The 13,671-nt window shown below is 38.9% G+C and overlaps 1 protein-coding gene across 1 annotated transcript in view; it reads left to right on the top strand.

Moving 5' to 3' along the window:
• The window catches only part of EPC2 (enhancer of polycomb homolog 2), a 52,141-nt gene that overhangs the window by 37,035 nt on the left and 1,435 nt on the right, over positions 1 to 13,671 (top strand). Inside the window, exons 9-13 of the mRNA XM_068949344.1 lie at positions 1,006 to 1,151; positions 1,252 to 1,595; positions 8,489 to 8,625; positions 10,230 to 10,389; positions 12,110 to 12,443. Coding sequence (XP_068805445.1) covers positions 1,006 to 1,151; positions 1,252 to 1,595; positions 8,489 to 8,625; positions 10,230 to 10,389; positions 12,110 to 12,443 — 1,121 coding nt within the window. The remainder of the gene's footprint in view (positions 1 to 1,005; positions 1,152 to 1,251; positions 1,596 to 8,488; positions 8,626 to 10,229; positions 10,390 to 12,109; positions 12,444 to 13,671) is intronic.

The following is a 13,671-nucleotide window of genomic DNA, read 5'->3' on the forward strand; positions in this document are numbered from 1 at the left end:
AAAAAATGCCCTAAGGTAGCAAGCTATGCACCAGCAAACACATTCTCAGCATCTGGTAATTGAATATTATGTACCAGCACAAAGGCCGTTAGAATCGGCTCCTGTTACCTTTGGCAATAGGTGATTCCCGAGCAAAGCTAAACTGTGAATTTCAGAACTGCTTTCGAGAATACTTACTCACTTGAGTTGTAAGCTCTCCGAGTTGGGAACTGTCACTTTGCTTTTGTACAGCTGGTAATTCAGTGGGATCCCGAATAAGTGAATGGGCCTTCTTGTTAACTTCTTTGTCACAAAAAGCATTAAAAGTACTCTCCTACCTAAAATTAGACGTTGTCTTTTTTAGCAGAGGAGTTGTGCATATACTCTTAGATTTCTACTGATTATTTTTTAATAAACTTATTTCTATAGACAAAAACCTCTTCTGCTACTGACCCTCACTAAAGGGATAGACAAATTCGTGCGGCCTGGCTGTAAAAGATAGTCAGCACGCAGCCTTTCCTTCAGGCAATCCTTAGGCTACTAATAGCCTGAAGCTCAGAGGCTGGAGCAAGGAAAGAATCACTCTGTAGGCCCTGTGTCTTATAGCTTTTGTTAAATGACCAAACTAGCCGTTATCAGCCAACAGATACCAGGCCAGATGGACCTTTTCCTGTCTGAGTAGGACAGTTTTATGTGCTTATTAGTAGACCGAATTGATTCGCATTTGTTTTGTGTTTTGGTTGGTGCTGTTTCATGGTTTTTTGTTTTGTTTGTTCCATGTATAATCAAGGGAAGGGGATATCCTGCTGCACAAAATTCATACCTTCCCTCCCCCCCCCCCAAAAACATCCAAATTCTTTTATGATCTGAGTATATTAGTCAAGTGATACTTATTTGTGCATTTTCAGCGTTTTTAATACTGTAATGTAGCCCATATGTATTAAATCATGTAGTATGGGTAGTCTAGCTTGACCAAAGCATACACTCTAAATTAGTGCAAAATTGCCTTTTCCTTTTCCTCTGCAGCCTCGTTTGGACCAAACTAACTCTTCATATGAAAATCCAGAATTGGTAGAATTGGACAAGCTGAGGTTCAGGCATTGCCTTACAACCCTTACAATTCCAAGGAGATGTATAGGATTTGCAAGAAGACGAGTTGGCAGGGGTGGAAGGTAAAGTTGCTTTATCTTTACACTTTGTTTCTTTTGAAGTGTAAGAGTATTAGAAAGAGGTAGTTTAACTAATTTTTTTTTTGTTGTTCCCTTTAATCAGGGTTTTAATGGACCGAATATCTACAGAGCATGATCCTGTCTTGAGACAGATTGACCCGGAAATGCTGAATAGTTTTTCAAGCTCTTCCCAGACTTTAGACTTTTCTTCTAATTTTTCACGGACCAATGCTTCCAATAAACATTGTGAAAACAGACTGTCCCTTTCTGAAATACTAAGCAATATCAGATCATGTCGACTGCAGTGTTTTCAGCCAAGGCTACTAAATCTACAGGACAGTGATAGTGAAGAATGTACCTCAAGGAAACCAGGGCAGACTGTGAATAATAAAAGAGTTTCTGCAGCATCTGTAGCTTTATTGAACACCAGCAAGAATGGCATATCAGGTAGGCAAGGATTTGAATTCTTATGGAACTTAAAATATTAAATTCCAGTGTTCTCCTTGGGTCTGGTCTGATACCATCTTCTGTAGTGATTGGTGAAGATGCCAAAGATACAAGCTAGTTATTTTTGATTTTCTTAGATGCCGAATTTTTCCACAAACGGTCTGCTTCTCCCTGCTTTAATTTCAGCTTTAGTACTGAACCTTGATAAAGTGCCAGATACAAGCAAAATCTGTATTATCCAACGCAGTATTTAGGGGTTGCTTATACACATAAGCATTGAGTCTTAAAGACATTTATTGGTTTAACTTCATTTGAGAGGGGAATGGTCTTTATAAATGTGAAAAGAAAGTGAGGGTTTTTGGTTTGTGTTGTCCCCACGCCGCCACCCTCCCCGAAAACATCTCTGTACTGAGCTAGTAAACAAATGGAGCTGGCATGAAGAAATTGGAAAACAGTGTTTGCTGTTGATACCTGTCACGGTCAGAACTTTGATGCACCTTCTGTGAAATTCCTGACCTGCTCTTTGAGACACGTGCAAATGTTGATCCATTTCTGGCACAGTAGTTTCTAGGCCTGGGGTGCTGCTCAGGGAGCTGTAGGATTAATGCCACTCGACTCATGTGGATGAATGGCAGTTGGTCTGGAGTTGACTTGCTTTCGCGTTAGCTCAGAGCTGAGTTAGGGCTTGTGGTGGCTTCTCTCTATAAATGACTGCATTACATGTACCAATTGGGGCATAAGGATTCCAAAACAGTGCTCTGAATTCACTCTGTTATAGAGTGCTCGTTTTACTTGTTCAAGTGTACTTTCCAGAAAGTCTTGTCTCAAAACATCTCTTCTCTGGAGAGAAGAAAAACATGTTGAACTCCTCTGGAGACTTGCTCTACCACTTTAACACCTTATTTCCCTGTCTCTCTCACTTTAACCAGGTATCAAAAAGCTAACCTTTCGTGTTGCAGAGTTTCTCTTAAGTGGATCATGTTATGTATCTTCATCTGGTATCACAGTTGATGAGCCTCTGCCCCCAAATGTTGGGGTGTATTCCACCATAGTGTAATTAATTAGCATCCTGAGTCTGCTGAGAAACTTTGTCAGTATTCAGGATCTATAAAATAGCAATGTGGCGTAAACCTCTGCCTCTGAACATTACCTCTCATGCAGCTGCTACCTCTGATGTCCAAGGCTGGAAGAATAGTTTTTCGCTTTGCGTTTGACAAATGCTGGTGATATGCCTAACTTCAACCTTTTAAAGTAGAAAACGTTTGTCAGCCACGTGTTCCACAATGACACGTACTAAAGAAGTTATTTGCCCCAAGAAAGCCATGTGTTTGGCATCTGTTGGTTACGGTGTATTCCCTAGTCTACACTGCACACTCATGGGCTGAGACAGCAGCACAGAGGGGTTGTGGAGCTGATCAAGGCAATCGTTTACCAGGTCATCCCGTAGGAACAGGGAGAGGCAGGTAATAAAGTATAATCCTAATAGATGCTGCTATTCATCAGACTCCAATTTGATACGTATAAAATATCGGATTTTTGTGGGCTGTATCTTAGACCACTGCGGACACTGTATTTTAAAAAGCATAACGCTTTTTCTGTTTACACATAGGTAATTATTCTATATTTGTTTCTGTATCCTCTTGCACTAGAGCTGTGGTATATCTACTGCAGCTGTGCATTTAGGAAGTATAATGTAAATGGTAGAAGTCAAAGGCAGTGCTTTAGGTAAGAGTCAAAATCTTGCTGAGTGTGCTATGAGGATTGTCGTAAAATCAGCAGCCATAGATGAAGAGTGATTAAATTTTTTGTTCCTTTTAAAGGTGATCTCGAGCTCTTCATAGCAGGCTCAGCTGTCTTTTACCATTTAGATGTACGAACTGATTGCTCCAGATGAGCAAGACAGCAGTTGAGATATAAATGGCTTTATATAAAAAAAAATTTCTTGTAGTATCTTCACACAAATATAAAATATATGCAGTGTTATCCTGATCTTTGTAGACCTCCCTCCCACCCTTTTTTTTGTGTTGGATATAGAAGCTATGCTAAAGTTGGAATAAAACCTCCCAGAACCGAAAAAGCTTAAGTCAGCAATCTTGCTTCATGTATTAGGAGCTTTAATTACATAATTTTTAACATTGTAACTTTTTTATACTAGTGAAAGAATGTACACTTCTTTAAATGCTGATTAATTGGGGATATGCCAAAAGACATCTCTTACCAAGCATCAACAGGCACCTGAATATTCTCCCACTCTCTTGCATGGGTAGAGCTTGGTATTGTGAAACAGGATAATTAGATAATAGGCTGATCCTGAATCCTGTAATTAACTTTATATGGCTGCGTAACGGTCTGTCTCTCTTAACGTCAGTTGCAAGATTGGGAATTTAATAACAACCCTGTGTAGAAATTCCTGTATAGAAACTAAATTTCCTGAAGACAAAGGCAATTTTCTTTGAATTATAGTTTTAAAAGAGTCATCATTAACTTATTTCATAGTATCAGTATAGTACTGATGTATGCACGGAATATTTCTTACAGCCTAATATTTTTCACACATGGTTTATTTTTACCCCATAATTTATTTTTAACTATAGTCATTGCAACCTTTATATTCTTTCTCTCATGAAAAGCTTTGCACAAGAACACTTTCTAGTGTATGGAGGGAACAGGCAAATGTGCAAAGATGTTTTCTGTAAGTTTTTGTGAGGAACGTAAATGCCTGGGGAGTTGCACGTGTAGCAGAGGGGGGCAGTTCTGTGTGATGGGATTATCGCTGAGAGATCTGCTCTTAGAGCAAATGCAGAAAACAAGTGAAAACTACTTGTCGGAGTTAAGGACATGGGGGGGGGGGAAAAAAGAAGCAGCTGTGGGGAACAAAGAAGTTGCTGATAGTTCTTTACATAATGAAAGCAAGTAGTACGGCAGCATTTCTATTTGAATGAATGAACTATGATTGAATAAACGTAAAATGTTGAGGGCCTCCAGTGCTTGTGCTGTTTTTGGAAAGACGATTTTTTTTCTGAGGACGGAGTCTACCTAAAGAATTAGGGGAACATCCTGGGATGGAAGCTGGTGTGTTTGTTTTATAGTAGTTAACTAAGTGAAAGAAAAAAGTTGAAGAGATTTGTGAAATCTCCATGCATGGTTTTAGTACAAATGAAGAAGAAAACGCCACTGGAAGAGAACTTGCATAGCTAGGGGACAGATGGCCCATAAATAGCAAACAAAAATGAGAGCTATGCTTAAGGAGTGTGTTCAGTGACCGGGCGCCCTTCTCTTAGGTTGGAAACTGTGTAGACGTAAGAAAAAAATGCCAACGCTTGCACACTGGTTCAAGAAATCCCGTCAACAGGAACAAAAACGGAATCGCTCATGCTACGTGTTAAATTAAACACACGTGATAAAATCATGTGAAATAGCACTCATGTCCTTAGGCTTTGCCCTGTTAGGGAAAGGGAACTAAAGGAAAAGGTGGAGAAAGAAACGTTTTAGTGATGGGAGAGACTATAAGGAAGAAAAATAAATAAAGAAAATTGATATATAACCCTGGGAATCTGTTAGATAAATCTTGGGAATCTGCCTGAAGATTACATTTGTATGAGAACAGAATTCACTCAGTATTTCATAATATAGTACATTATGCAGAGAAATGCATGGTTATGGAAGACTTTCTTTTCAGATTTAGATTACAGAACAGATCCTGTCGTTCCGGTAAAGGATCACACGCAATACTTGCAGAATCGTTCACCAAATAGCAATTGAGCCAACGAGAGGCACTGCTGGTTTAGATTTACTTCTTGGTAAATAGTAAGGAAATTTTAGAAGGGATGGTCGAAGACTGGTTGGGCAGTAAATCAGCACGGGTACTGTCACTGTATCTACTAACATGATCCTGTATGGGAGGTAATTGTTGAAAGCGCTTAATTTTGTAACAGATTTATCTGTGAGCTCTAGAGGAAAGGATGACAGTTGTTAAGTACATTGATTTTTGGAAAGATTGCTTCTTCAGCTGAGAGAAGAGTTGGGGTAGCTTGGTTTAGTTTTCAGTGCATGAGAATATTTAACTTCTGCATTACACTTTCACTTGTATTAAGAAAGCAACTGTTGTTTCGGTATTTCCTCAAATGCTAGGCATTGTACTGACAGAAAAAGAAGCTTTATTTAAAAATAAATAAATGTATGACAGGTCTTCTCTGGAGCGTGCTGAACCAGTGTATGAATAAAGAGCCACTGTTTCAAACTAAATTGTTCTCTTGCCCATGTTGTAGTAACTGCAAATGAGGGAACTGAATTTGAGGAACTCTTAAGAGATGTCACTGTCGCTGAAACAGTCTGACTGACCCCTTTGATCAGTCGTGTAAGCTATTTTGTAGTCTTGTGTGCTATATCTAGAAAAGCAGGTTCGCCTCCTTGGGAATGACACCTTTGAAAGGATTCCGTTTACTCTAAAATCGGTTAAACCATAGGGAAACGGGAGACGAGCAGGATGAATGGTGGAGGAAGAAGTTATCAGGAGTCTGATGCATAGTACTGCTTATGACAGCAAGCTAATTCCTAACTGCTTTGCTTAGTTCCTAGAGTGAGTGTTGAATGCAGCTCGGGTCATTTCTGGGACTGAAGGTAGAAGTAGGTTTCAGGCAAAAGCGTTAGCAAAGTACGCTGCACTCAGTATGTTGTATTTGGCTTCCAGTCTGCTTCAGCTGCCACTGGCCGGGGCCCGCTCGCACAGTTACCTGTTTAGTACCTGTGTCCCTCCATGCAGACGAGAGCTGCAGCCGATGGCCTTCTCAGTTGAAGAAACTTGCTGATGGAGTGAGCTTTTGTCTTTTACAGAAGTATTTTTTTTTTCTAGAGTGAAATACAATGCAGAGGTAATTAGGTTATTGAATTAGATTATTTGGGAGCAGCCTGAAAGATGATCTTTGATTAAAGCCTTCAAATCCTTAGAGAAGTGACATAGTAATCTAAACCGAAACTACCTAAGAGTGGAGACTAATTTCACATTGAGTTTCTGTGCTTTCCGATTGTCTAACTGCATTGAAATACTACTAGGAAGACCCTGAAATTGGAAATTAAAATTTTGCTAAAATTTGAGTCCTTTGCAAAAAAATATCAGAACACTTGCACTTAACAGTGACCTTAAAGACTGCTTTGGAAGGTGGCAGAAGTTTGATCTCCTCTAGGACTCTGCAGTTGTTACCTTGGCAGAAGCAAATGATACTTAAATGTAACGATGAACATCATCTGCTGTATAACAGGCTAAAGTTGAGTTCGGTCTGGCTACTGAATAAGTATCAGGTGATAAGTACTGAAAGGCAGAGAGACAATTATTACGTTATTACCCTGATCTTCCTTGCACCTTGAAACAGGGTTTCATGACATCGTGGTCTGTGTCAAATGGAGAAGGAAGGGAGATTGATGCAGAGGCTAGCTCTTAATTTGAGGATGGTCTGATAGTGGGGCTGTTCTGTCTTCATAGTTCCTACAGCAGTATACCTTTGAGTCTCGTCCGATACCATTTCATTGCAGCCAATTAATAGCTACTTACGGCTAAATGCTTTTTAGGTGTTTCTTCATGCCATGCAAGCATGTTTTAAAACGCTTTTATAATAGACCCAAAGTCGTATTCTGGAATTTGTTAGCTCAGAACTTAAAAATTTGATTTAAGTGCCCTTTTAATATGCTTAAGAGAAGCTTCAGTGCTAACTTCCAAGTAATCAGTTTTCCTTTTGGCATTTATTGGAAGCAGAGTTTCTGCACAGCTGGGAGTATTCCATCTAATAAATGAAAGAGCCAGACCCTGAAAGACAGAATACTCTTTTTTTTTTTTTTATTGTTACCTTGATGTATTTTGATAAGATGATGTTCCTGCGGAATCGAGATATTTTAGATGAATGACAAATTAACCTTTGAAAAATATAGTTCAGAATAAAATGCTAAAATGTATTGGGAATGGGAATCTTTGGGGAAAAATGGTAAAACGGGAATCTTCAAAAAGCGAATTCTCTCTTTACTTGCTCATGAAAGAACTTTGTTCTCAGATTAGCATAGACAAAATTCAGGTTTACCATCAAAGACTTGACGGTATTTTCAGTTTATCATATGTGCTGTTTCTTGTTTTTAAAAAAAAACAAAAAAACGGAATCGAAACCAGCTTTTCTGACTTTGCCCTTCACTTTGGGGAATATGATACTACTGGGATTGCAAACAGATTTTCTCACAAATGGACAAATGTATTATGTCAGTCTTAAACTCCTACTTCATTTAAAAAAATTGATAGGGTAGAAAATACTGTTCAGGTGAAACTTAAGCATTTCCTTCAAAAAAAAGTGTGTGAAGTTGGAAGGTCAAACTGGACTTGCTAAGTAAGCATAAGCAATGCTTTGTGATACTCGCAAATGTATTACGTTTTAGACCTGAAGATTATTTTTGCCATTGTATATTAATTTCTCTCCCTTTCAAGTGAGGATTAGTTCATTTTCCACGTTTTCACAAATGAATAAGCTTTTGCTGTTAACATCCTTTACAAAGGATCCTTTACTTATTTATCTGGTTGGTGTGGCCATGACAGAGCTTCATTTGACATATAATTAACAAAAAAGATGGACACAGCTACGGGAGAGAAAAATGCCAAAGATGGAAGCTTCTTAAAAGCAGTGACAGCTATGAATTCTTTTGTTATAAGTTGATTTTTATGATGAAAAACGAAGCTAACACATTTAGCTTGACCTGTCCTTTACGAAGGAGTTTATGAAGATCCATGGAAGCATCTAAAACACAACTGATATCTTGTTTTCACCCACTTGTTACTCGGCATTAGTCCATGCTTACACTTTAGATGTTTCTGTCTCGTGCAGGCCCATTTAACAGCGGCTTCGCTTTTTTTTCTGTAGTAACAGGGGGGATCACAGAGGAGCAATTTCAGACACATCAACAGCAGTTAGTTCAAATGCAGAAGCAACAACTTGCTCAGCTTCAGCAGAAACAGCAATCTCAGCATTCCTCACAGCAGACGCATCCAAAAGCACAGGTAATGCACGTTTAAAATATTTGCACATGCTTGTATCTTCTGCTTTAGTAAACGCTCCCTTCCCTTCTGCTTATTGTGTTCGTCTCTGTTACAAGCTAAATATAACGCTTCAATAAATACAATGAATTTTAGAGTTAATATGGAACGGGTTTTGGTCCAGATGTTTTTTCCATTTGATATCTAGTACCTGGAAGGTAATTTGTGCTCTGGGCGCTATGAATATCTTGAGCTTTTTCTTTTTTCTTTCTTTGCAGAATGAGAAGATATTTTCATTCAACATCGAAACCTTTTTTAAAACTTTTTAAAATCTCTCTTTAAGTACAGCCATGACATAGATCTTAAAGTTGAGTAAGAGACTTTGTGTTTTAAGGTTAGCGGTATCCACAGGGTTAGTCAATACTCTGTAAATACATACTATTTTCACTGTTTTTATACTCCTCTGTAGACATGCTCTGAAGAGACTTGTTTGTTAAAATTACTTTATGAAGTAACATGCTCTGTTATGAGCTAAGGTTTGAATGAGTGCCGAAAGCTGGTGGTTTCTGAGAGGACAAAGACAGCCTGACGTATTTTGATTGCCTTTCTGTCGTGGCCCCCAGTGGTGGTACTACTTCACCTCCTAGATGAATCGCATCCTTCCTGTGTAATACCGAGTGAGAGAAGAACGTGTGTTTTCTGGCACACTTAGTTGTCTGGTATTTTGTTACTAAGGAAATCGAGACGCTGTTGTCTCTTACTAGGAACCCCCCCTCACATGCACACGTACTGTGAGCGCTCGCTCTGTGTCTGGCTGCAAGTGGTGTTCCCCCCCCCCCCCCCCCAAAAAAAAAAAAAAAAGTTTTCTTGGGTTAATCCTTCTGTATTGGTGGTTATTGATTTCACTTTCTATAAAACACAAAATTGCAATATTTAAACAGAATAGTCAGATTTTGAATTTTTAAGAGACTTTGAACATCTATGGGAATCTGTTCATCAACATCTATTTATCATCTCAGCTAAAATAAATTGGAGTGGCAGACTGAAACCCTCAGATGATGTGTCCTTACGGGGCGTATGACCGAACTTTGTAATCGGGACGTAACGCTCTGTCGGGGGACCTGGCCTATTAGCAGATGTAAACTTCCAGAATCAAGCAGACAGTTATGCTGTAGCAAAAATTACTCCATGGGGTGACAGTATGCCATAAATACCAAAAATTCTGTAGACTTGCAGTTGCAGCATATTTGCTGGGCAAACACAGAAGAGAGAGAAGGAAACTTCTGTCATAGTTATTTTCCTAGAGGAAACTGCTCAAACGCAGCATTAAATTGATACACCGTTCTAAGATACCGTTTGCATTGACGGGTGAGCTGGCCAAGACTTACTCAGCATTTATTTGGAGACTAATCTTCAACTTTTCAGGAGGATATGTATAATAAGACTTGACGTGGAAATATTTCTGCTGTAGAAGATGCATCCATTTATTTGATTGCTGGTAGTTTTGCACTGTATTGATCGTAACATGGTATTTTTGTCTTGTACTTGCGTAATTATAAATAAAAACTTCCCCCCCCTTCCCTCTTCTTCCCCTTTCCCTCCCCCTCCTCCCCCCCCCCCCCCAACAGGGCTCAAGCACCTCTGACTGTATGTCGAAAACACTTGATTCAGCCAGTGCCCACTTCGCTGCATCCGCAGTGGTCAGTGCACCCGCTCCCAGTCGCAGTGAGGTACCGAAGGAACAAAACACCAGCCACAACAATATTAACGGTGTTGTCCAGCCTTCAGGTGATGATTTCTTAAAACTAATAGTTTAGTGCAGAGCTGAGAATATGTGAACTGTTCTTATTTCTGATTTCTAAAATAATGTATTTGAGTTTTTTATTAAATAGCAATAGTTTCAAATATTATTCTTTGTATATTATAGCTCTTTAAAATATTTTTGTGCAATGGCATGCAGGTTAATACAATAAGAAAACTACTGAGTCCTGTTTTACACTTGGAAGAGCGTTATTTCTGGGCTTTTTTGTTAGGGGCTATATTTCAATATAACAGTGTTAAAATCAAAAATGTAAGTGATACACATTCACACTGCTTCTAAAATGCTAATTAAAAAAGCACCAGTTGTTAAAAATATACTTTAAAATACTTATTATCTGAAGGACATAGGAAAGTTACTATGTTATTTGGTTATTAAGTTTGTGTATTTAGGCAAGAGCGTACTAATCGTGCACTCAGAGCAATTCTTCTGATATCACTGGAAGCATTAGATTTTATTGCATTTAAGATTGCTCCTTCCACATTGGAGCCAAAGTATACACGCTGGCATTCGCTACCTTCACCTCCCAGCCCCCCCACCTGAACACCCGTTGTCCGAAGGCAGTAATGGCAGGCATGCTAGTGTAGTTGCCATGTTACTGAGACATGTGTTGTTTGGAATTTGACTGCCATAACAAATAAGCTTTTACAGTAATTTGTTATTTAACAGCTAATGATGTGATTAGTTTTACAGACCTTCTGTCAGGGTGGGTTAATGATAAAATGGAATGAATAGAGGGGAGAAAACACAGCTGAATGAAGTCCATATGCTAGAACAGTTCCAGGAAAGAGAAAACTATGTATAATTGTCCATTTTATATTTGAGGGTCATATTTTGAGGGTACAGAATTAGGCAATGGTACGTTAGCGTACCATGTTGATACGTGTACCCAGCTTTATGGTTGGTGAAAACCACTACAATATTACACTTGTAAAATTAGACTTGTGTAACTGTTTTAAAGCTGTAAATGGGAATGATGTAGGATAGCTATTGCTGTTTAGAATAGAAAGACTTTGTTAAAGCTGAAAACAAATTTAAAAAAAAAAATAAAAAGGGAAAACTCATCCAGTCCCATTATGGTCAAAACCAGAGTAATGAATAGCTAGAATACCAAGATGAAATTTGAGAGCCTCTGGTTTAAATATATGCTGTGCCCAATTTGAAGCTGGAATTTTAATCTGAAGTTTCCTAAAACTGAGGTGTGTAAACAGAGCATTGGAACATAAGCTGAAAGGGGTTTCTGCGCTGCCTAGTCTTATACCGTTAATTCTGGTGTGTTGAGGGAGACTGGTCCCCAGAACTCAAGAAAGTAATTCAGAGCATCTGACTCTGGCTTCTTCTGTCTCAGTCCATCTCTGAGGTTGTCTAGCTCGGGTGTTTCACAGTTGATTTCCTTTTATGGGAAATATTGCCCCTTTAATTTAAGGCAGCTAAAAAAAATGTTCTTTGTGATACAGTAGCAATTTCTTTCTGCTGTTTTTGTGAACGAAAAAGCTATGAAAATTCTGGTGTTAACTGGAAATGTTTTTAAAGTGTCACATTTTTGAATCTTCACAAAGTAGATTCTCGCACAGTTCCAGTGACACATAAAATTAAAACATTACCCCTGAGGGGAATTTCGGGCTTTGGAATGAAGTAACAGCTCTTTTCTCCCCTCTACTAATTGGTAATGCATTTGTTTTGTAACAGGAACCTCTAGAACTTTGTACTCCACCAACATGGCTTTATCATCCAGCCCAGGGATTTCAACTGTACAGCTTGTAAGGACAGTTGGTCATACCACCACAAACCACTTAATTCCAGCATTATGCACGAGCAGCCCTCAAACGCTTCCCATGAACAATTCTTGCCTGACTAATGCAGTGCATCTCAACAATGTCAGTGTTGTTTCTCCAGTCAATGTGCATATCAATACAAGGACTTCAGCACCGTCGCCAACAGCCTTAAAACTTGCCACAGTTGCTGCCAGTATGGACAGAGTGCCAAAGGTAACTCCGAGCAGTGCCATCAGCAGTATAGCAAGGTAAGTGCCTACCTAGCAAGTTGCAGCAGAAATCAAGTAACCTTTATGTTACCTGAATGCCTCCATAAACATGTCCAGCTCTGCAGCAGAGCACTTCAGCTTGAAGTGTTTTCCTCTAAGAGATTTCTAGTATAGCATCAACCTAACAAAAACACCCAGCTGCGCTATCTCATCTTCAGCATGACTGTGATGAGCCGTAAGAGTTCATGCAATGATGTCTTTTTGCAGATTAACATCCAAATAATTTATATTTACATGAGGCACTCTACTTTTTGGTAAACTTCAGTTTTGTTTAAATTGGCTTTGTTTTAACCACTTTCATTTGTCCTTTCTCGTGGAGCGCTTTCCAGTAGATTCTATCCCACTGTGCAAATGTTCTCTCCAGAGCTCTGTGTACCCATATTGTAAGATGCAGTCTGGCACGCATCCATGAAAGATTTTTATATTTATTCCCTTTGACCAGCCGAGGCACTATCATTTGAGGATGCTTAATGGATATTACACAGGCATGGCAGGAGAGCTTGTACTTGGATAACGTCTGAAAATTCCAATATGTGGGCTTTGTTTTGAAGGTCTTTGGGTTGTATGTTGTTATGAAAGTTACATTTGCCTATGACTGACTAATGTCAGTTTTCTGCTTTTCCATGTGACTTAGTGATTGTGATTTTTTTTTGAGATGCTAAAAAGCTTTTCAGATGGGAAATTGCATGTATGACACTGTACACATTGGGGGAAAGGTATTTTTAAAATAGCAATCATACCTTGAAACATACCTTTGTATCATTAGTGCGATTAGCTCTTATTTCCCTGAGTTCAGAGGGGTGTTTCAAGTCATATCAGCAAACTGGTTAAAGTAGTACCTTCCTCCTAGCTCAGTAGGTCTTAGGCTTGTCCGGAGAGAATAGTAAGGATAAATTTAGAAAGAAATTAAGATTTTTTGTGTGTGTGTGTGTGTGCTAGCGCTGAAACAGAACTGAAAAAACCAGTCATGCTAGAACAATGCTTTGCTCACCAACAGAGTAATTGGTAACTGATAAGAGTCATCGTAGTGTATCTTGGCTTTGCTCTTTCAGGAGGCTTTTTAGTACTCTTATCCACAACTTAGGCTGATAATTTACAGGTAAGCGTAATAAAATTGGACGTCTTTATTAATAGTCTTATAGAAAGGATTGCGGTACTAATGGAGTAAAAACAAGTCTTAGATGCCAGTATTTAGTACTAAAGAAAA

This window comes from Struthio camelus, chromosome 6 (assembly GCF_040807025.1).
Source record: "Struthio camelus isolate bStrCam1 chromosome 6, bStrCam1.hap1, whole genome shotgun sequence".
Classification (NCBI taxonomy): Eukaryota; Metazoa; Chordata; class Aves; order Struthioniformes; family Struthionidae; genus Struthio; species Struthio camelus.